Below are 20,618 nucleotides of genomic sequence, written 5' to 3' on the forward strand. Positions count from 1 at the left end.
ATTACTTGATAGTGATCCTTACACTGACTTTGTGTCACGTCTGACTCCTTTCTCAAGGATCTCAATTCCTGCCTTTATGCACAGCCTAACAAAGCACGCACTTTACACTAATACGCACCTGAACGACGAGGAGGATCAAAGGAATGCACAGGCTTTCCTTATTCAAGGTTCAGAATCGGGTGGTGAAGCTCCGCCTATTGAAGCCTGTACATGCATTTTTTGTCCCCTTTTCGTTCAAATTCACATTCGTACAGGCGAAATAATAGAAAAAGAGGGCAAAGCTTAGCCGATGTTCATGGATATGCTATCGATTTTCCCAAGGCAAAAGCCCCATAATACTTTGTTCGAAGACTCAAGGGACTTGATTTATTATCATCCTCGCCTCGAGCAAAATGCTACAATGCTGAATAGAAACGCTTTTGAGTGTACAAATATTATTCTACGCCGCCTCAACCGGCGCATTATGACCGTTCGCTTGCGCGGTCTCTCCATTTACTACGCCATGCTCAACGGCACCGTTGGTAGGTGTGACCTTGACGTTATCGCCGTGCAGGTCGAAGTGGAAACTTCTGATGATTGAGTCCGCATCATCGATTGCAATTGGCCGTACGTCCGCAAGAGCCTTGATCTTGGCGGTGACCTCCTTGCATTGATCATCTGTGAGATTGAGACCAAGCTGTCCAACTCGCGTCTTGACCGCGTTCCAGCCGGTGAGACGTGACGCAAAGTGCACGTATCTCGTCAGGCCGAAATCATTCGGATTCAGAATTTCGTACGTGGACGGGTTGTTTAGAATGGCCTTGGCGTGAATGCCAGCCTTTTTGATCTATTAGTCATATCTAAGGATTGTGCATCGTACTCCTTACCTTGTGCGTGAATGCGCAAAAGCCAGCTAAACCAGTACGTCAGTTTCAGCTAAAATCATGCAGGGAAAAGATAGTCTTACTGATAGGATTGTTGAAAGGTGTGTTAATCTCCACGGCTCTATCATGTTGTTAATGAGTTTCATCTTCATCGACTCGAAAATACTGACTCTGCAACTAGGTCTACTTCGTTGTTAGTTTCCCACTCTTTGATTCATAGCTGAATGAGTCAAAACTTACCTTCAATCTCCTTGAGCATCTTGAGGTTATACTTCGACTTGACATAATCCGGAGCTGCGACAATCATTCTTGCCCTACATCAACCAGTCAATATCTGAAGGCGAAGCAATTCGAACATTGCTGGTGAAAAACAGATGAAGTCATTTCGTGCTACGTACATCAAGCCACCTAAAGTCGTAATGCCGTTACGTTCGCCGATACCAAGCACAGATGTGTCAATATGTGTTGCACCGGCTTCAAGGGCACAGAAGGCGTCTTGATACTGCGTTAGCGGGATCCAAGAACAACGAAATGATTAAATCATACTTGCGATAGCACAGCCGGTATCATTGTGAAAATGGGTTTCGATGTCGCAAGAAACAACACCTCTCAATGTTCGCACAAGATCATAAACTTGTCTTGGTGATGCACAGCTATTGCTTCTTAGCGCCAGATAGCTCAGAAATTTTGAGTTTGGTCCTCAAGTAGTACTCTGCGATTCACATTAGCGCCTATAGCGGTTTAAGTGGACGTCATTGATGCTCACCACCCGACAGTATCCGCAATACCCACTCGATTCACGCCGACCTTGTCAACGGCCTGATAAAGGGAGAGCAAGTCGACCAAATCGGATCTGAAGCTGTCCTCGCTCGAAAAACGGACCTCCAGGCCCTTGCTCTTAACGAAATTGATAACCTCAATTGCGCTCTGCTTGATGTAGGTCATATCCTTGCCGTGAGAATGTTCTCTTAGAAAACTGGACGTGCCAATGACAATATCAAGACCGTCCACACCGGTCTCCACGGCAAGCTTTGCGTCGTCCATGTGGCATCGGACGTGGGTCAGAATCTTGGCCTTGAGACCGAGCTTGCATATTGCTTCACAATCGGCGCGCGATTGCTCGGATGCCGCTGGCGACGTGAGTTCCTTTTACATGTTAGTCGGCTCCCGGATTCGTCCCCAGGTCGCAATACAAGAGGCACGCAGGGGAAATGAAAAAAGACTCACTATGTAATCAACACCGAAGGCGTCTAGTGCTTTGGCGATCTTAATCCTGGAAGGGAATTAGCAAAGTTCGGAGGCATGTTGAAATCTATGCTCGGTGACAAGAAAATTTCACTTCGCCGGTACATGTTGTTTACAACAAGGCAGTGAAATACGCGATATCCTAAAGCATTTTCTTACGCACTTGGTCTCGGTATCAAAGTATGCGTTGGCAAATTGTTCGCCCTCTCGTAGTGTCGATTCGATAATCTTGAATCTGTCGACATTGCTGAGAAAGTCTTGAGGAGGCGCATAGGGATTCTGAGGCACAGAGTTGTCATTACGCCTGTAGCTAAGTTTATGTAGGTATGGCTTACATTCGGATTCACAGCCCTCGAGTAGCCGTTGCGCTAGTCGCGGTATCAGTCTGCGTTTCTGTTTCATGAGTCCGTTCCTTCGCACATACATTGACTTGCGAATCGCCGTTGGCGATTGGTATGTTCGAACGGTCACCACACATGGTTTCTATGGCTGCTATCTTCGGCTAGATGTTTGATTGAACTCTCTATAAGACGGTAGATAGTGGCGTAGGAATGTGGCGTCTTGGATGCGAGCCTCAAAAACGTCTATACTTCGAAAGCGTGAACGATCAATTTGCCCCGCGAATGTTGTCTGCGGCAGAAACAAGTCGTAGCTTGTGTGCTGAACGGTGTATACGGTGAAGGTTGGAAGTGTGAGAGAAGAAATGCCCAGGATCTGCTTTAAATTTGCAGATTCTCAAAGTCTGATGTATGACTGGACCAATGGTACAGTTTTTTGCCGACGACTAGGCGTGACGGCATCCGGCGTCGGCGCTGACTGCACAGGCACTTTCGCGGGGAATTTATGCACGATCACCGCACTTTGCATAAAAAAAATTTTGCCTGCGCATGAGTCGACGGAGTTCTATATAAATGACGGCAACGATGTGCCACGTGGATTGTGGAATAAATGTGAACATCACAAGCCACATAGGCTTTGAGTGCAATAGGCAGAGCCAGATTTAGGCTTGTAGCAATGCAAGCGGCAATAACTGGCATTTTCTTGGGGTATCACAACGTAGAAACTGTCAAGAGACAACAGCATCATTACGACTAATCTCATTCACCATCCATATGTGACCTCCTCCTTCGAATGGTGCTCTTTGGTCCAGTGCTCTCCATGCTCGTTCCAATCCCAGAATCAGTGTACCCTCTGATTTCTTGAGCGCGGCCACCATCGTCATCCTCATCATCAGCCTGTTCTCCAGCATGTGTCTGATGCTCCGCTGGTAAATTCTCTTCTTCCTCTTCTTCTTTTTCTTGTTTGACTTGTGGAGACGCATAATGCAAAGGAGGCTGCCCAGTCAATGTAGGAAATGTGTGAGGAGTATCAGAAATCTCTGGTTCGTCCTTGATTTGTGGTTCATGTTTGGTCGACCACGTGTCCTCCTTTTTGCTCTCCGCGCCTCTACTTGACATTGAGGTAAGGTATGTGGAAAGTGACAGCCATACAATAGTTGTGACGATGAGTTCGACTGTCCAGAACATACCCGTGAGGATGATGAACGACGTGATACGAAAGCTGTACATGAGGTAGCTATATTTCAACTTAGCTGGAACGGTCATATGAAGCAGAATATGAACTCACCGGAGACCACGGAGACGAGCTGTGATTTCAATCTTTGCGCTATAGACTTGTAGCTTCTCATCGCTTCGCAGCTCCAGGCGCACGTGGTCTGGTATGTTCCTCCACCCCTTTGGGAACTCTACACTCTCAATCATCGGTACTTTGAGCACTTCAGCCTCCTCGCGCCAGCCTATCAAATGCCACGGCAATGAGAAGCCTTGTTGAACAAGCTCCATGGTTGCAGATTTGTAGTTCAAAATAGCAGGTCTGCTTGACTTGGCCAAAACTTTATTCTTATCATCCACCACACCGTCTGATGTGCTCCCAGGTGCAATAAGCTGGAGATCGATCATAAAGTTTCCTGCTGCTTTGTTGTTTGGAGTACGTGGCATATGCAGTATAACCTTCACGTCGTATGGTTGTTGAGAAATTAAAGCTCCTTGGATCGAAGCGTACCCATAAGGTGGATGACTAGGCCCAAATTGCAAGTATATTGGCCTGGATATTCCTCGATCTGGCACGTAGGAGAAATAGAAGGCGACGTAGGCAATTGCAGCCGTGAACAAAAGGATTGATGCAGTTAAAATCGCGAGAATAGTGCTAAGATATGCCTTCTGCGCGGTTTTTGAGGTAACAACACTGAGAGGTTTCTGCAATCGCTTGATCAGCGCATCCTATCCAAGTGTAAGCCTTGATTCAAAAAATGGACTAGGGCAGTGCGGCATACCTTCGCTAATATCAGCACACCGGGCTCCAACTCATCATTTGACACGTCAGACATATCGACACTCTCATGGCATTCCAGCCTAGAAGCATTGAACGCTGGAGTCTCTGGCGGATGACGATGTTGACCTCTCGCCGTCGTCATAGGAGACGTGCCTGCACTAATGCTTAAATAAGCTTAGCGCATGAGCAGCTGCCAGCTCGAAACACCTGAATTCTTTAGACTTGCACAGAAGCAATGATATGATCACAGCTCCTATAAAGCTTATTTATGGGTTTTCCTTGTCCATATAGCCAAAATCACGAAGCCGTATTTTCCGTAGATCTCCCGCTTGAACTTCTGGCAAACAGAACTGGCTATGTTGACGCTCCCAGCCTCGGTTATCAGGGACTGATGTGCAGGATGTTCTGAGAACATGGCCTGACGCGTTTGCAAAATGGATTTTTATTGTTCTTTTCAACAGAGCAAATGGTCATATGGTCTTTAGATCAAGTACACATCTTGCAGAAGCATTCTATTTGCAATGGCTACAATGATGATGTTCTTCGTAGCAGCTCCGACGGAGCGACCTGAAAGAAGGCTTGCATCTGCTCTACCGTGCGTAGGGGCCGAAAATGGTCCGATATCTCTTTCATCAGTTAAACGATCGAGGGCTAGCAAGACTCGTACCTCAAGGTATAAAGTCAAGGGAATTATCCTGCTCAGATGATGTTGCCATATGCCCAGAAAATATGGTGGCGGGGAGACCAGACACCAGCGTGACCTTCTCCGTTTCCATTCTAGCGGTGTCGGCGGCACTTCGGTAACTCAGGCCGAGCATCTCTTCTTGAAACTCCACCCTACAAAATCAGCCGACACCATTCCATCTTATACGAACATAACGGTGCGCTTCGGGACGAAGCTGAGATGGACAGATGTAATTCGGAAGTCTGTTGTTTGTCGTTTAAGCATGGAAGCGCCGTCCTCGCCACCTGACCGAGTCGTTAAGCGCAGGAACAAGAAAGGTTCCGCATGCACATATTGCCGCCAACTAAAGGTAGAGGTGCAAACGTCTATATGCGCGGACATGGGCTGAGTTTCTTTCAAGTTCAAATGCGACGCAGCCGAGCGATTTCCTTTGCCGTGCTCTCGATGCGCTAATTCAAAAAGCGGTCGTCGATGCACTATAGATCCGTCTTTCAGACGGACAGCTAACAAACAGTAAGTGATCGTCATGGGCGCTATGCGAAACGCGACTTATTTCATTAGACGCTTAGATTCGCTTGAGAAGGAATTGCAGCAAGTTCGTGAAGAGCTTCGTCAGAAGCAAGTTTCTCCTTCCACACACACTACGTCACCCTCTGTGCTAGATCCTGCGCCTGTTGAGCATAACGCTGGTATTGCCAACGGAACGCCAGATAATCTCGATGCAGCTGTTCATTCTCAGCAAGACATATCTACGGAGCTTGTTCATGGCGTTGAACTTCTACCCAATGTTGTTCTAAGTCTGATTGAAGAGTAAGTCCTTCACATCATCACGAAAGACAGTTCTGGTATTTATGGCCTGCAGATTCTATGCTCGTCTTCATTCCCATTTCCCCATATTGCCAGATCAGCCGACGTTTCTCTCCAGATATAACTTCAACAAACTGCTCCTATGGACAGTTCTAGCTATTGCATCACGGGAGTCGTCTCAGCACTCGGCTCTCTACTCAAGTCTTGTGGACCCCGTAAGACGTTTAGCGGGGGATCTCTATGCATCCCAAAGTCGCAGCTTTGAGACCGTGCAGGCGTTACTACTTCTTTGTGTTTGGCCCTTCCCGTTCCAGCAGACCATCAATGATCCCTCTCCTATGTACATAGCTCTAGCATCGCAAATCGCCTATCAGCTTGGACTCCATAGGCCAGGATTTCGTGCCGACTTTACGGAGAATAATTTACCCCAAGCTGACCCAGGAGAATTGGCGAGGAAGAAGGTATGGTATGGTTGCTGTATTGTGAATCAATTGTAAGTTGATTAGTCCACGAAATTCAGCTCTTTGGGCGTTGACTAGTGCGCAGTGTCACAGCAAAATTGGGAACACCAGCTACGATCAAACCCGGCCATGCAGTCCTATCGGAGCTAGCACAAGGGACTCTCTCTGTCGTTCCGGAGCCGCTGATCAGTCAACTTCATCTTGCTTACCTGGCAAACAAAGCTCAGACGGCATTGGGCGATGATGACTACTCGCAAAGTGGCATAATGCCCAATTGCCTAACAGCAGTTCGTGCGTTCGAAGCCGAGGCTGCACAATTACGTGAGCGTTTCAAACACAAATGGGGAACAGAAACTCAACTGCTGTATTTGTCTCATCTCCAGCATTTGTATTCCTTTGCCTTAGATGCATCATCGATGCGAGGCGATGTGTCGCAGGTAGATGTGGAAATCGATCTGTTATATGCGAAGGCATATGACGTAGCTTTACAGTCCTGCCGAGCGGCAGCAGCGGCTACAGGATCCAACAATTGCTGGCCAGTGTTCGTCAAGTACTCCGTAATGTATGGTTTGCTATTTGCGATTCCGTTGGCCAACATCGAACCACTGGGTTCCAGTCAACGAAAGCAGCTTATAGATGCCATTCGCGATGGCCTTGTTGTCATGCGATCGTGGAGCATGTATGAGAAGGACCATTTCTCTCGTGTCTCCGGCCACATTGATTGGCTGTTGCACAAACTTGAAGATGCCGACCGCGGCCGTGCCTTATCGACGGTTACCATTTCTGGCAACTCGACGACAGAAGCTGCGAACGGTGGCAAGAAGAAGCGATTGAAGTTCAGTGTCAAGTCTAGAATGGCAACGAACATCATGTACGAAACCATCTGGACGGCGAAGTACGGCGCAAAAGCAGAAGAGCAGGCTAGAAGCAACATCTTCCCCACACCGACTGTCAGTCAAGCTCTTCCCGCCAGCCAGCTCGAAATACCAGCCCTTAATGGCACTCTCGATAATTTTGTCTTTACTGATGGGTGGGAAAACTCCGGGTTTCTGGACATCTTTGCGGATTGGCAAAGTTTGGTTGGAGGAACTTAGCCAACGCGCTATGACGCTTGAACAAATCTCTCTTGCGCTTGGGATTCCACAAGCGTGGCTTTTACTCTGTTTCTTTGCTGTGCGGCCGGGTCATAATTTTGACCTTTTTCTTTGTTAACTTATGAACCGGCGTCTCTACCCAAACTCGCTGTGGGTTTACGATGCCCTGTACGGCACATACCTAATGCCGTTAGGAAGCTTTTCGAATCTTCTATCAAGAATTACTACAGTAAGTGCATGCTTGCATTTAGCTGGATTTGTCATTGATTCGGGTTGCGATACAGAGTTGTTCGTCTCTTATTTATTCTAGATTCGTTGCTGCACAAGCCACGATCGATCAATTGCGTATCGGCTACGACATGCAACTTACTCTGTTAAAGCTTGATATCAAGTCGGGTCTGTGTTTCATTCAATGGTAACTGGCGAAAACAATACCAAAACACTTTGCAAGAGCTTGATCTCCATGCCAGACGAAAGGGGAGCGTCAACCCCAGACTCAGCGCTTCACCCGTCCTCTAAAATGCAACAACACAAACGACTGCACCAATAGAAAGGCGGAAGAATATGCGTTGCAAGAATCACATGTAATCTTGCGTACTACTTGTATTGTTTCGTTTTGACCAATCTTGCATGCAAGCACAACCGCATGCAGTGAAATTGACGTGGACCTCGGTTATAGTTTCATGGGACTCCTAAGTTCTCAATGAGCAACGCTGCCTTGCCACTTGAATCAAAAGCCTTGTGGGCGCAGGCGCAATGTAATGCTCAAACCAAAGCAGTCTATAAATCAGCTTGTGTGTATCTTCAGGTGCGAAGGCAAAGCACTATTGTGGAATTGGCGGGATCGCCTTTTCAGCCTTCGCTTGGTCCCAAACCCAGACGCCGTTTGTCTGCTTAGGATCGGCGACATAGCCGATGTTCTGAGACAGCTTGTCGAAGATTTCGTCGCTCTCTCGACGTGTGAAGAACTTTCTCTCCCATTCCACGCCTTCTTCCTTCTCTTTCTTCCTTAAGTCACGTTGTTCATTTTCAATCTTGCTTTTTTCGGCTTGCGTGACCTCCATGTCGCCCTTGTTGATAGCTGCAGCAACGTGCTGCCAGGCACGTCTTGACTCTAGGGGATGCTGCTCTTCAATGGGTGCTATCATGAGCTTTGTTGTTGGGCACTGGCTGGCGTCGTACGCATCAATTTCCTGCTTCTTGGAATCTTTGATCTTGAATGCTTCGTTCCATTGTCCGTCAACATAATAATGCACGTCCTTGGGCTTTTCGGTGCTGTAAAGCGTTGCAGAAAAGGTGTTCTTTTTGCCGGATATCCAACCGCGGCCACTGTAGTCGATCTTGGCCGTGAAGCCAGAAGACGAAGTGATGTACGACGAAGAATCTAGCTCAACAAACGGTGCTCCGGTGTACACTCCTTCGATATGTAGATTGGGAAGCGTAATGAGATAGTCTTCGTCATATTCGTTCAGATGCAGAATTGCATACCCGACCTGCTTGATTGTGATGGTCAGGGTCTTCGAGATGGAAGCTTTCTGCCCATTGTAGCCCTGTAATCTGACACCATGCTCGTCGTTCCAGATACAATACGCTGTGACCGGCGGATGATGGCTAAATCAGAGTCAAACCTTAGTCGCGCGTGTGCCATGCCAGACTCATACCTGACTTGCTCGCTGACAAGCTTCGTTGTGCCGGCGTCGTCAACCCATTTGCCCAGGAACAATTCGCCAAGAAAGGGGTTCAATGGCTTCTTCTCGGTGCCCAAGCTTTCACTACGACTGCTGTACTGCTGCTTCAGCGTGGTCAGGAACCACTTCAGCACAAGAAGGGCTCTCTTTGACGGATCTTTCTCTTTGGCCGGCGCCACAAATATGCTCGGATGCTCCGCCCAGTAGCTAGAATATTCGGTAAGGGACGTGCCGCTAAGAATGAAGGGAGGTGCGGTGAGGGTGGATATGTCTCCCGAAAAGGACGTTATGCTCTGTTCGAAGATTTCAGCGGTTGCGCGCAACGTCTTGCTCGCAACAACAAACTACCTTCAAGAACGAAGACCAGCTGCTTTTCGCAGAGGCTGGAACGGCAGCTCCTTCCTGAGACATTGTGAATGGACAGATGTTCGTTTCGCTTGATCGTGCTAGGGGCGATGTTGAGCTGTCAAGAATCGTAGGCGCTCAAAGGTCCAACTATCATAGACTCCTTGGTTCACCAGCAACCGAGTGTTGATGCTACAAGGATTCGAGCACTAACCCCATGACGTTGCTCTTGCATGAATGCAGCAAGGTCGTATTGACACCTGGGGCAACAAGGCTATAAGGCACAACGATGTGGGGCTACAAGGCATAAAGCACGGTTCGATCACGTGAATTGACACAATGCCTCTCCCTTGCGATGCGCCGATGCAGCGTAGAGACTGCTTGGACGCAAGGCGGAACGTAATCAACAGCGGCTCCAAAAGAGCTTTCCGGCAAGCCTTGGATTTGGACACAACGCCCGTGGGGCGCATCGTGGTAACGCGGTCAGGCAAGGAGGGAGTCACGCATCAGAGGTCAGACCCAGAAGTTTCCATGGTCAGCTATCGCATGGGAATCTCGGGTACCTTTTTGCTTCCCCACTGAGAACAGAGTGGGCTTTGTCGCGCCCCCTCCGTCCGCTCCCACCGATGTGTCGCTTTCTGTGCCTCAGCCTTTTCGAGTTGTCCCATGTTGTTCAGCCCGCCAATCAAACAGGACAGAGTCGACAGGTAGCTCGGTCTGCTCTGCTTGTCAGTCACAGTGCGGCGCACCGCTAAACCTCGTCCGACAAGGCTGGCTTGCACCCAAAAACAGCGACGGCAGAAGCGGGTCTGCCCATGATGGAGGCCAAAGCTCCGCTCGGGCTGGCCTGGGGCGCTGCTGCTCTCTGACTTAGTAACTGCTGTGCCCGCCCCCAGCTTTTCTTGAGCTCCGAAGTTGCCCTGTGTCGTCGAGACTCGACTCCCACCTGGCCTTGTCTCCCAGCTCGTTCCCTCGCCTCTTCCCCTTTGCACTCACACCCCCATTCATTCCATCCGTCACTCCAAGATAAAATATGTCCACCCGAAAGAGAAAGCAGGATGCCGAGGAGGAGGAGGAGCTCGTGAGCCTCCCGGATGAGGACGAGAGCGAAGAGGAGTACGTTACGTCACCTTGTCCTTTGCCCTCAAGTTGTCGCGTTCACATCTTTCTTGGTCAATTGCGGTCGCGTTACAGTAGAGACTGTCTTCTACCTGATGCGACACGATTAGAACAAAGCCTCGTGTCCTCGTTGAGCGCTTTTGACCATGTTTGCCCTTGTCTTGGCGAAACCGACGAGAGATTGCCATCTCAGGAGAGGCCAACTTTCAGCATTTCACGGTGTCGTTACATTTAGCCGTGCCTGCACACGCCCGAAAGAACAAAAGTCACCCTACTCTTTGCAATCGAAGAATTTACTTTTGTTCAGCATGATTGCGACCATGACTGGTGCTGACATGGACCTGCAGATTTGAGGAAGGTGACAGCGAAGGCGACTATGATGACGAGGAAGAGGAAGAGGATGGAGAGGACGAGGAAGATGAAGAAGAAGAAGGTGATGAGGAAGCTGAAGGTAAGTACATTCACTCGTTTCAGCAATGTTCGATTTCGATGTATATTCATCACGTGACTAGAGCCAGAGCCCAAGGCGAAGCGGCAAAAGACTGAGCCTTCCAAGGAAGACGCCGAGGATGACGAGAACGACGAGGACGAAGATGCTGATGCCGAGGAGGATGGCGACCATGAGGTTGTGGAGAAGAACGGGGTGACTGCCAAAAAGGCTACTGCTTCTGCTGCCACTAAAGAAGCGGATGCTGAGGAGGTTGCTGACGAAGGTGATGACGATTGAGAGACCAGAAATCTCTTGATCACTTGTGCGAAGTTGGATACATGATGGTGTAGACGTAAATGAAGTGGAATGTTGACTTGGAAGAGCATGAGTCCAGCCAAGAATTTCCGAACTGTGAGACACTACCGTTGCCCTTGCCGCTGTGCAAACCATTATAGCGTTGAGTTGATGCACCATATGATGCCTGATGCTAAGCATGTCGATCAGATCGGCGTGGACTGAATGCTTGCTTGCATTTTATGTCAACTCGTCAGCAGCACAGAAAAGAAAGCCGGGCAAGTTGAGAGGCAGCAAACAATTTGTCCTGTCGTCTCAGACGACGGCGAAGTTCATCGATTGATCAGCGCCACCATTTTTCCATCAAGGACACAGCCTGCACCGAAGTTGATCTCGTCTATGAAAGATGTTCAGCAAAGAATTACCTCGACGCTGTCCGCTTTCAAAGTCATAGTAAATACATAATTGCCCGGCATTGACAAACGAAAAGCTTTCACGGAAAAACAATGACCCGTGTAGAAGGCCCTTTCAAAACGAAATTTTTGAAACCTGAGCTACGGCGCTTTCCCCACGCTGCAACTGCAATGTATTTTAATACTTCAAGATCTCGTCCACATGCAAACCCCGGTTCTGAATCAAAAGCACTCGTGCTTTTCGGCCGTTGCACAGACCATCCCTCAAGCAAATCAGTTCCCACGACAGCCGGCTCGATGATCCACGCTTGGGATCGTCTCCAAGAGGCCAAAGTTCGGCGTCACATGTGACATGGGCTCGCGAGAGAGTCGCAAAGGACGACGCATCGAATTTATTTAACCAAGCCTTCAATTTCAGCCAGATGTCCTCAGGAACTTCAATAGCCTCCTGTATGGCTCTGCGAGCGGGGCTTCTTTCCTGACCATATTGTTTCGTTTCTGCCATTACACGTTGGAAAGTCTGACCTCCCTTGTAAATCGAAAATTCCCCTGCAGGATATTTCGATTCCTCATCGTCATCATGGGAGTCATCCGGTCTGTTCTCCTGCTACCCTTCACGCCGAGTTTCACAGCACCTTTGAGCCTTGCGCTCGCCTTTGGTCCCTCTAGCATACGCGACCCCCTGCTTGGTCTGCTGTCAAATGCATTGACGGAAGCGAACATCGAACGGCTCATCGTAGCCTTGAAGTGGCTCACCATTCTCGGCATAGCGAGAAAGTTAAATGCGAGGCTCAATCGCTGGGCACTCAATAATTGGCGATGGACAACCAATACCAAAGCTTGGGATTGGGAGCGCGAGGTGGTGGTGATCACAGGTGGCTGTTCAGGTATTGGCCTCAGTACTGTAAAGCAGTTGCTGCAAAAGCGCCTCAAAGTCGCGATCTTTGACATCCAGGCTCCACCAAAAGAGATCGAAAACCGTGAGTAAACGTCCGCGTAATCAGAAATGTTGAAGCTCATCTGCTGGTGCAAGATCCAAATATGCAGTACTTTTACTGCGACGTGACGGATCGATCGTCTATTGCAACCGCCGCGAGCCAGCTACGTGTTAAATGGGGCGATCCTTCAATCCTCATTAACAACGCTGGTATTGGAAAACCCCATTCCATAATCGAGACTCCGGACGACTTCGTGACAAAGATCTTTACCATTAATGTCATAAGTCACTTTTGTAAGTATTCTCTATATCTGAAATTGAAAGCCAGTAATCTGGACTCGTGCAAAAAGTTAGACGCATTTGAGAACAAAAAGAACGAGGCACACGCCTAGAACATGCCCTCGTATTTTGAACATCACCCAATGGTAAATTCGCTACGGAACCTCGCTAACTGGCTGCTAAGGGATGGTCAAGGAATTCATGCCTGCTATGTTATCAAAGAACAAAGGGCATATCGTCGGAATTGCAAGTATGGCCTCTTGGGTCGCTCCTCCAGGCATGGTTGATTACGCGTCGACAAAGTCAGCAGTTCAAGCTTTCCACGAAGGTACGTGGTAACCCGTCCACTGTCCTGTATTGCGTTGGTGATTGAAACTTTGCCAGGCCTTAATATGGAGATAAAACATATATATAAGAAGCTTGGAGTGCTAAACACAGTCGTACATCCAAGTTGGGTTCGGACTCCTTTGATCGGGGGTTATGAAAGCCACTTGGAGAAGACACAAGGGAAGCTGCTCAAGCCTGAGCAAATAGCTAAGAAAATTGTGGATCAGATCGTCAGCTGCAATGGCGGACAGCTCTTTATGCCAGGTCGAATGAGCACGGCGACGAGGATCAGGGGGGAAGCAAACTGGCTGCAGGAATTGATCCGTGACTTCGCAGTTGGTAGTGCCACTTCATCGCCTCCTGCGCTATAAAGCAGGACCTTTGTGTGGCTAAAGTAAAAAAATGTAGTCGTATCTCGGGCGCAAGCTCCGGAGACAATTGGAGAAGTGCGGAGCACTGCAAAAGTTACCGGAGAAGATCGTCGGTCTCGCTACCTTCCCCGCACAAATTGAATATATACATGACCGCTTGGCTGGCACCCGATGTCTAGATTTGATTGTGTCATATCAATAGATTTAGATCTCGGCTTTTTTTCGACGAAAAAACAATCTCTTTTGCAAGAAGATAAAGCCATCGCGGGCCAGAAGATAAGGTTGCGGCCCAGCACATTGTAATGAATGGCTGGTTGGTCTATTTATCACTTCTCGCTGAAGTCCGAACGTCTTTTACCATCTTTGGGATTTAAGGAGAATGCAAGACTGAACCCTTGGGAACTAATTGATAGCTTCCCCAGTCAATGTGAATGAACAGTCGATCAATTTAGTAGCCGTCATCCACGATTCTGAGCATTCTAGAGGCGCTTCTATATGAACCATTTTGAAAAAAAAAATGGATGGATGGTTGAATGAGAGAAAAGTGGCCGCTCTTTACTTTCACGTCAACTGAACTGTTTGAATACTTCGACCTTAGGTAGGATAACGAGAAAGTACATTGGTTTTTCTCTTTGAAGGCGCAAATCGCCCCCTCATTGGGTCGGTTTTTCAGGCTTCGGATCCACCCAAAAAGTCTATGGTTTCCGAGCCAAATTTGCGAACGTACCCCGTTGACAAATCCTCAGTCCCCTACCGGCGCGAGATTTTTCGAAACGAACGAAGTTCGTTATCTCTTCAGCGGTCCAAAGGTTGCGGGACACGGGGCGAGGTATCCTCCGTAGAGCCAGCTACTGGCTAATCACTGAGCACAGAGAACCGGGCCCATCTCGCAGTCGAGGTGCGGGATAGGCAAAATAGCAAGGCTGGTCTGCCATCGTCTGGAACGAAAGGCTGGGTACGGCCTGATTTCGGTATGGTATTTATGCTTTGACGGTGCCAAAGGATGATAAAAACCCAAGGGACTCAAGTCTCTCCGATGTGAAAAGGAGAACGTTCCGTGGAACGAGCCAATCGCAAGAGGGGATCTCAGTCCTCAGCCAGACTTCGCAACAAATCTACGGGTCGAGAACGATCCAGCGAATGGAGAGCATGAATGCATGTGGCCGCGCGAGAGTTGTGCGTGGGAACTTGGACGTTCCGTGATTGGAATGACCTATTGGGATTACCGTGCGGGCTGCAGTTTGCTGATCGGAGCCACAACCTTCGATGAAGTTCTTGACAATGCACAAAGATGGTCAACTAGCTTCAAATGGACCCTAATCTGCTATACGAGGCTTACAGCCGATCGCATATTAAAAAAAAATGCTTCCGCTGGGATAAATTTGCAGCTCAAGTCTTCAAGGTCTCAGTAATTCTCAGCCTCTCTCGACTTTATCAGCATGCAGCAAACCATGGCCCAAAACTTCTTTCCAGGCCCTGATTTCAAACCAGTCGAAGAGATGTATGGAACAGGAATCATGCCATTTGATAATTCGCAGTCTACTTCCTCATGGCCAGTCACTGCTGTAGGCTGTTCTCCCACTCTCTTTGGCGCAACTGCTACGGACGCCTGGGCTATGAATACGAATCCACTGTCGAATCTCCAGAGCTTAGAATCATCGTCTACCGCTTTCGATAACGCGTTTGTCAGCAGCCCGGAAAGTGTAACCCCACAATTTCTTGGAGATCTCTCCTCCGATCAATCGCACGAAGATGCTCTACAGCTTTCGGGGACTTGGAAATCAATCAATTCTGAGCGTAGCAGCTTCTCGTCTTCGAATACTGATTTCGAAGTCAAAGAATACACCAAAGAGGATCCAGCAAGGACCGAACGAGCCCAGAGACGCCGCAGAAAGAATCTTGATCCGAAGCAAAGACATGCCGACAAGCTTGAGAAGAACAGAAAGGCGGCAGAGCGTTGTCGCCAAAAGCAACGGTCCTATGTCTCCACTCTGCAAGAGCGAGCAAGAGAGGAAGAGATAAAGCGCGCTCGATTAATTGCTCAAGTCTCTCAGCTGAGGGATGATATTCTGTCACTCAAAGAGAGCATGGTCAGTCATAGTGGCTGTAACGACGAAAGAATCCAACAATACCTGCTATCCGAGCTGCAAAAATCGACTTCACGGCGGACGAGTTCAGTGTCATCTATCCCAAGCATGCACATCTCTCCTCCACTTCAGGAGGAAATCCTGCGACAACAGGTCAGCTGATGTTTGCAGATACTGACCAGGTTTGTCCTCTATTTGAGGGTTTGGCTGGCTTAAGCTGTCAATTACGAATACGAAAGCTGCCATATCTCTTTCTTTACATTCAAAAAGCTCAGAAGAGGGTTGGATAAGCCATTTTCCCGGGCCAGCTTGTCATTTCACCTCAAAGTCTTTTCTTTGAGACCATGCGTGGAAGGACCGGCGACAGCATCAAGCAATGGCAGCCAAGTTTCTGGTTGCGTAGGGACATCGGTTTACGAACATGTTGTCCCATCCTAGAATTGCTACCGCAAGAGGCATGGAGGCGCTTAACAGGAATCCCTAGCTGCGATTCAACTAGCAGAGCGAAGTAGTACGAATTGCGGGAACTGAGGAGAGCCGAGTTAGAAAACAGACAACGCAATTAGTGAGGCTTTTAGCTTTCGTCTCCCGCAAAATAATAAAGTTCAGATTCTGTTGTTCAAACGCCACGTCTTCATGCAAACCCGCAAATCGCTCCGACGAGTACCTGCGTCTAGCAGATGGTACCATTAAACAAAAACAGTTAACGTGGAAGCTAGGCTGAATTGAGGGCCAATAGTGATCTGTTTGAAGATGGCTTTTCCAAATAATATTTAGACATACACAACTCCTAAGCTCTTTCAGTTGAAAGCTCAGTGATGGTAGCTTCTCCAGAACCAAGCAGCGTTTTGGAATCCGCCGTGATGGGCCATGGATTTCGCAACTGGGACATGAAGAAGAAGTCTTGGGTTTGTCTTCCAGTTTTCATGACCGGAGCAAAGGGCGTTAAGCTCGACAGAGCGCTGTTCGATCGTGCATAATAATGTCTAGTGTGAAAAATATAAATGCCTTTAGAGAAAGTTAGAAGGCTCCTGCAGTCTCAGAGTCCTGGAACATCTTCTAGCTTAGTGAAAATTAGTACGCCTGGGAGAAAATGGACAGCTGCCTAGAATTCCGATGCCGACTTTTTTAGACTGTTGTGATTGCCAGAAATTACTTAATGAAAGAAGAGGGATGTGTTTCTTTAAACTGAGAAATTCTCTCATGCATTATATATTTATCTAAACCCCGGACTTTAACGTCATTTCCTTTGACTTCGGCCTAGCAGTAGAATGGCTTGCGGTGTTCAAATTTTTTAAAGAGAGCAACGACCCCATCGTCCAATTGGTTTTTCACCAATGTCTGCAAAGAAAGTTAACCTTGACTATCTCGACAACGGTGCTTGGTTCTTTAAAGACACTATGCTGCGAGCATTTTGAATTCATAGCCTTGAGTTACCTTCTCCAAAAAATAACTTGAGATACAATAGGTTCGATATATTCCACCATTTGTGCAGCTATTAGCCGACGCGACTCTTCGGCCGCCCACGATTTTGGATATATTTTTGCGAGATTGGCTCGGTCTCCCCTCTCCAAACCATTTATTGATAGATAAGACCATGTATGACGCGCTTGCAAGCTTGCCTGGCTAGACTCTTCACAGTCTCGCTGAAACTGTCACATGTTCGTTGAGCCATGTCATGAAACAGATACACTGCTGCGCCTCCACAGGCACATCAGAAGCTTTCTGTACAGAGTAATTAGGCAGCAATCCGTGCTCAGAACTGTTTTGTTGAGACACGAGATGCAATGTGCTATCCCATAACGAAAAGAACCGTCTATGAACCCAAGCGAGGTCGGATATGCGAAGAAAAGGGGAAAGAAATGGTGGGAAAGTTGTTGTTCGTCTGCTGCTGGCCGCACAAACATGGAGATGCCCGTGCTCTTTTCATAGTTGAGGCTGGGTCGATGACGATAACATGGTCAACACAACCTCCTGTCAGCATCCCAATGATACAAATATGTTCAAAGAAGCGCCCCTGCCGCCGAAACTGGTGTTGGTCTGCATTACCATCATGGTGGAGTGCTCCGTCCAGTTGAGACAGCGGCCAGTAATATTGCATAACATGGCGCACGGCATGCGAAACGTAGCATGAGAGCCCACAGTACGCAATTACGTACCACTCGCATCTCCAAGACGGATAGCCTCTTGACTATGACGTCCATCGCTGGGTGCTGAGTAGACTTTGAACGATCATGTGCGAGATCGCAGGAGTAGGAGCTGGAGAAAAAAAATGATGCGATAAGCAAGATCTTATCAGATTTTTCAAGCTCCGCAGACACCATCCGCTTTGGGCCAAGTTGCCGTTCAACGTGATTGGCGTTCCTGGCTTTCACACCGCTCGAGCACTTGCAAACGCCCTGGCCAGCGTTTTCCTCCTCAACCCCACAAGCGGAAGGTATTTGTTGAGATCACGGCGTCTTCAGGCAGAGGATCAGTTCAGCCATCGAATTTCTCCTCTTCTCAAATCAGTCAGCATTGTCCTGGCAACGGAAGACGGCAGCCCACAAAAGTGGTACGATTTTGTCTTGCAGCTCTGCGCCACAATTGCCACGAATTGGTGCTAGACTATCCCTGAAGCCGATATCGTCTGTGCAGATCATTCTCAACCGTTAGTACGCGAATTTGGACCGCTGTTTTCGCTAGTGTGTAGTAGGGAGATTCCTTGATACAACTGCCGCATACTTCTCGCCATCCTCCTCAGTCCTTGACTTCTGCTCTCTCACCGGCCTCCTCACGTCTTTGAGCCCTCAACGCCGTCTCGCAATTTCGAAGTTCAAGAGTCCCTCGCAACGATATCTCGGTACAACATGGCGACCCGCCCTCAGAACATCGGCATCAAGGCCATTGAAATCTACTTTCCCAGCCAAGTGAGTCGCAAAGCGGATCTCTGCTGCAGTCTACGCAGCCTTTGCGCGAGGGGGGCATCGTAACTGAACTTTCTACTAGTGCGTTGACCAGAAAGAACTCGAGAAGTTCGACGGCGTCAGTGAAGGCAAATACACCATTGGCTTGGGCCAGACGAGGATGAGCTTCTGCGACGACAGAGAAGGCAAGTGCCTGTGGCGATAGCCTATTCAAATTGCATCCTGACCAACATGTCTAGATATCTACTCCATTGCCCTTACCACACTGTCCTCACTTCTAACGAAGTACAATATCGACCCAAAGTCTATCGGCAGACTCGAGGTCGGCACCGAGACTTTGCTTGACAAGTCAAAGTCTGTGAAGTCTGTGCTTATGCAGCTCTTCGCTGAATCAGGCAACTTCAACGTTGAGGGTGTAGACACCGTCAACGCGTGTTATGGCGGAACGAATGCCTTGTTCAACGCCGTTAACTGGGTTGAGTCCTCCGGCTGGGATGGGCGTGACGCGATTGTAGTTGCTGGTGACATCGCTTTGTACAAGAAGGGCAACGCTCGCCCAACTGGCGGTGCCGGTTGCGTAGCTATGCTTATTGGCCCAGACGCTCCAATTGCGTTCGAGCCTGGTCTTCGTGGCTCGTACATCACCCATGCCTACGACTTCTATAAGCCCGATTTTACCAGCGAGTATCCTATTGTCGACGGTCACTTCTCTATCAAGTGCTACACTGAGGCCGTGGATAACTGCTACAAGGCGTACAATACGCGCGAACAGCAGCTTAAGAACGCTCAGACGAACGGCCACGCCAATGGACATACTGAGCTCGAGACACCCCTTGATCGATTCGACTACATGTGCTTCCACGCCCCCACTTGCAAACTAGTCTCGAAGTCCTATGCTCGCCTTCTCTACAACGACTTTGTCGCTGATCCCGCCAACCCTCTTTTCAAGGATGTTCCTGCTGAACTCCGCGAGCTTGATTATGCGTCTTCGTTGTCGGACAAGACCGTCGAGAAGACCTTTATGGCTCTGGCCAAGAAGCGATTTGCTCAGCGCGTTGGACCGTCCATTGAGGTTCCAACTATGTGCGGTAACATGTACTGTGCTAGTGTGTACGCCAGCTTCTGTAGCTTGCTCGCCAATGTTGATAGCGATGACCTTCAGGGCAAGCGCATCGCTATCTTCAGCTATGGCAGCGGTATTGCCAGCTCTATATTCTCCCTTAAAGTCAGGGGCAGTACAAAGGAGCTTGCGGAGAAGATGAACATTCACAAGAGGCTCGAGTCGAGACGTGTTGTCCCACCAGAGGTCTACGATGAGGTATGCTATATTTATAGGCAGACTAAAGACGAGAAAAAGCTAACCACTATCCAGATGTGCAACTTGCGCGAGAAGGCTCACTTGCAGAAGAACTACACCCCAGCGGGTGCTACCGACACTCTCTTCCCTGGCACATACTATCTCACCCACATTGATGACATGTTCCGCCGTACGTATGCAATTGCTTAGTTGAAGGCTCGCAATCAGTAGACAAGATGGTCACATGTCGTTCCAAATAAATGCCGGTTCGCAAGCTTGGGATTTATCTTCTAATGCATTTGGGACGCCGCATTTGCATGCTTTGGAGTTCCTATTCGTATAGAGATGAGTTGTTTGGGGATCAGCAAATTATTTTATCGATGAGATGGATGCACGGATTGACGAATGCTACGGAAGGGGCTTATTTTAATGGTGGAAGTAGTCAGTGTAGGCTCGAATTGTGATTGAGCTACCCGTATAACATGAGTGCATCGAGCCGATGGTCTGAATTGAAATAGATTAATTTACATATTACACAGCGGGTTGCGTAACGTGCGGGTCAGTCGCTCAGAGCACCGTGTATCAATCACATAAAGCCCAGTGAGGGCCTTGGACCCAAATTCAGTTTAGCGTAATATG

General features: G+C 48.5%; 8 protein-coding genes across 9 annotated transcripts; 5 read left to right on the top strand and 3 right to left on the bottom strand.

Moving 5' to 3' along the window:
* Positions 1-205: 205 nt before the first annotated feature.
* PV09_01326 (homocitrate synthase, mitochondrial) lies at positions 206-2,897 on the bottom strand. The gene is made up of 12 exons (XM_016354196.1): positions 2,533-2,897; positions 2,444-2,476; positions 2,272-2,387; positions 2,091-2,136; positions 1,633-2,009; positions 1,410-1,516; positions 1,262-1,358; positions 1,104-1,177; positions 1,034-1,046; positions 947-984; positions 867-892; positions 206-817 (listed from the first exon to the last, which is right to left on the bottom strand). Exons 1-12 carry the CDS (start codon positions 2,584-2,586, stop codon positions 440-442), a joined length of 1,359 nt encoding a protein of 452 aa, XP_016218291.1. The 5' UTR covers positions 2,587-2,897; the 3' UTR covers positions 206-439.
* Positions 2,898-3,076: 179 nt separating this feature from the next.
* Positions 3,077-5,084, bottom strand: PV09_01327 (uncharacterized protein). Its single transcript, XM_016354197.1, has 3 exons — positions 4,441-5,084; positions 3,735-4,387; positions 3,077-3,683 (listed from the first exon to the last, which is right to left on the bottom strand). Exons 1-3 carry the CDS (start codon positions 4,579-4,581, stop codon positions 3,206-3,208), a joined length of 1,272 nt encoding a protein of 423 aa, XP_016218292.1. The 5' UTR covers positions 4,582-5,084; the 3' UTR covers positions 3,077-3,205.
* Positions 5,085-5,173: 89 nt separating this feature from the next.
* Positions 5,174-8,465, top strand: PV09_01328. 2 transcript variants are annotated; one of them, XM_016354199.1, is made up of 6 exons: positions 5,174-5,473; positions 5,525-5,637; positions 5,686-5,934; positions 5,987-6,424; positions 6,478-7,715; positions 7,771-8,465. In XM_016354199.1, the coding sequence occupies exons 1-5, from the start codon at positions 5,387-5,389 to the stop codon at positions 7,484-7,486; spliced, it is 1,896 nt and encodes a 631-aa protein (XP_016218294.1). In that variant the 5' UTR covers positions 5,174-5,386; the 3' UTR covers positions 7,487-7,715; positions 7,771-8,465. The 2 variants fall into 2 exon arrangements, with proteins under 2 accessions (XP_016218294.1, XP_016218293.1); XM_016354198.1 differs by having other exon boundaries at positions 6,478-8,465.
* PV09_01329 (uncharacterized protein) lies at positions 7,727-9,711 on the bottom strand. Its single transcript, XM_016354200.1, has 3 exons — positions 9,523-9,711; positions 9,148-9,467; positions 7,727-9,097 (listed from the first exon to the last, which is right to left on the bottom strand). The coding sequence occupies exons 1-3, from the start codon at positions 9,583-9,585 to the stop codon at positions 8,311-8,313; spliced, it is 1,170 nt and encodes a 389-aa protein (XP_016218295.1). The 5' UTR covers positions 9,586-9,711; the 3' UTR covers positions 7,727-8,310.
* Positions 9,712-10,398: 687 nt separating this feature from the next.
* On the top strand, positions 10,399-11,498 carry PV09_01330 (uncharacterized protein). Its single transcript, XM_016354201.1, has 3 exons — positions 10,399-10,635; positions 10,986-11,089; positions 11,151-11,498. Exons 1-3 carry the CDS (start codon positions 10,553-10,555, stop codon positions 11,363-11,365), a joined length of 402 nt encoding a protein of 133 aa, XP_016218296.1. The 5' UTR covers positions 10,399-10,552; the 3' UTR covers positions 11,366-11,498.
* A 580-nt stretch (positions 11,499-12,078) lies between these two features.
* PV09_01331 (uncharacterized protein) lies at positions 12,079-13,916 on the top strand. Its single transcript, XM_016354202.1, has 4 exons — positions 12,079-12,755; positions 12,809-13,006; positions 13,176-13,319; positions 13,376-13,916. The coding sequence occupies exons 1-4, from the start codon at positions 12,356-12,358 to the stop codon at positions 13,687-13,689; spliced, it is 1,056 nt and encodes a 351-aa protein (XP_016218297.1). The 5' UTR covers positions 12,079-12,355; the 3' UTR covers positions 13,690-13,916.
* A 1,105-nt stretch (positions 13,917-15,021) lies between these two features.
* Positions 15,022-16,047, top strand: PV09_01332 (uncharacterized protein). The gene has a single exon (XM_016354203.1). The coding sequence runs from the start codon at positions 15,129-15,131 to the stop codon at positions 15,936-15,938; it is 810 nt and encodes a 269-aa protein (XP_016218298.1). The 5' UTR covers positions 15,022-15,128; the 3' UTR covers positions 15,939-16,047.
* A 2,079-nt stretch (positions 16,048-18,126) lies between these two features.
* On the top strand, positions 18,127-20,610 carry PV09_01333 (hydroxymethylglutaryl-CoA synthase). Its single transcript, XM_016354204.1, has 4 exons — positions 18,127-18,685; positions 18,765-18,867; positions 18,922-20,000; positions 20,055-20,610. Exons 1-4 carry the CDS (start codon positions 18,626-18,628, stop codon positions 20,187-20,189), a joined length of 1,377 nt encoding a protein of 458 aa, XP_016218299.1. The 5' UTR covers positions 18,127-18,625; the 3' UTR covers positions 20,190-20,610.
* The last annotated feature ends 8 nt before the right edge of the window (positions 20,611-20,618 follow it).

The sequence above is a fragment of the Verruconis gallopava genome (genome assembly GCF_000836295.1).
Source record: "Verruconis gallopava strain CBS 43764 unplaced genomic scaffold supercont1.3, whole genome shotgun sequence".
Lineage (NCBI taxonomy): Eukaryota > Fungi > Ascomycota > Dothideomycetes > Venturiales > Sympoventuriaceae > Verruconis > Verruconis gallopava.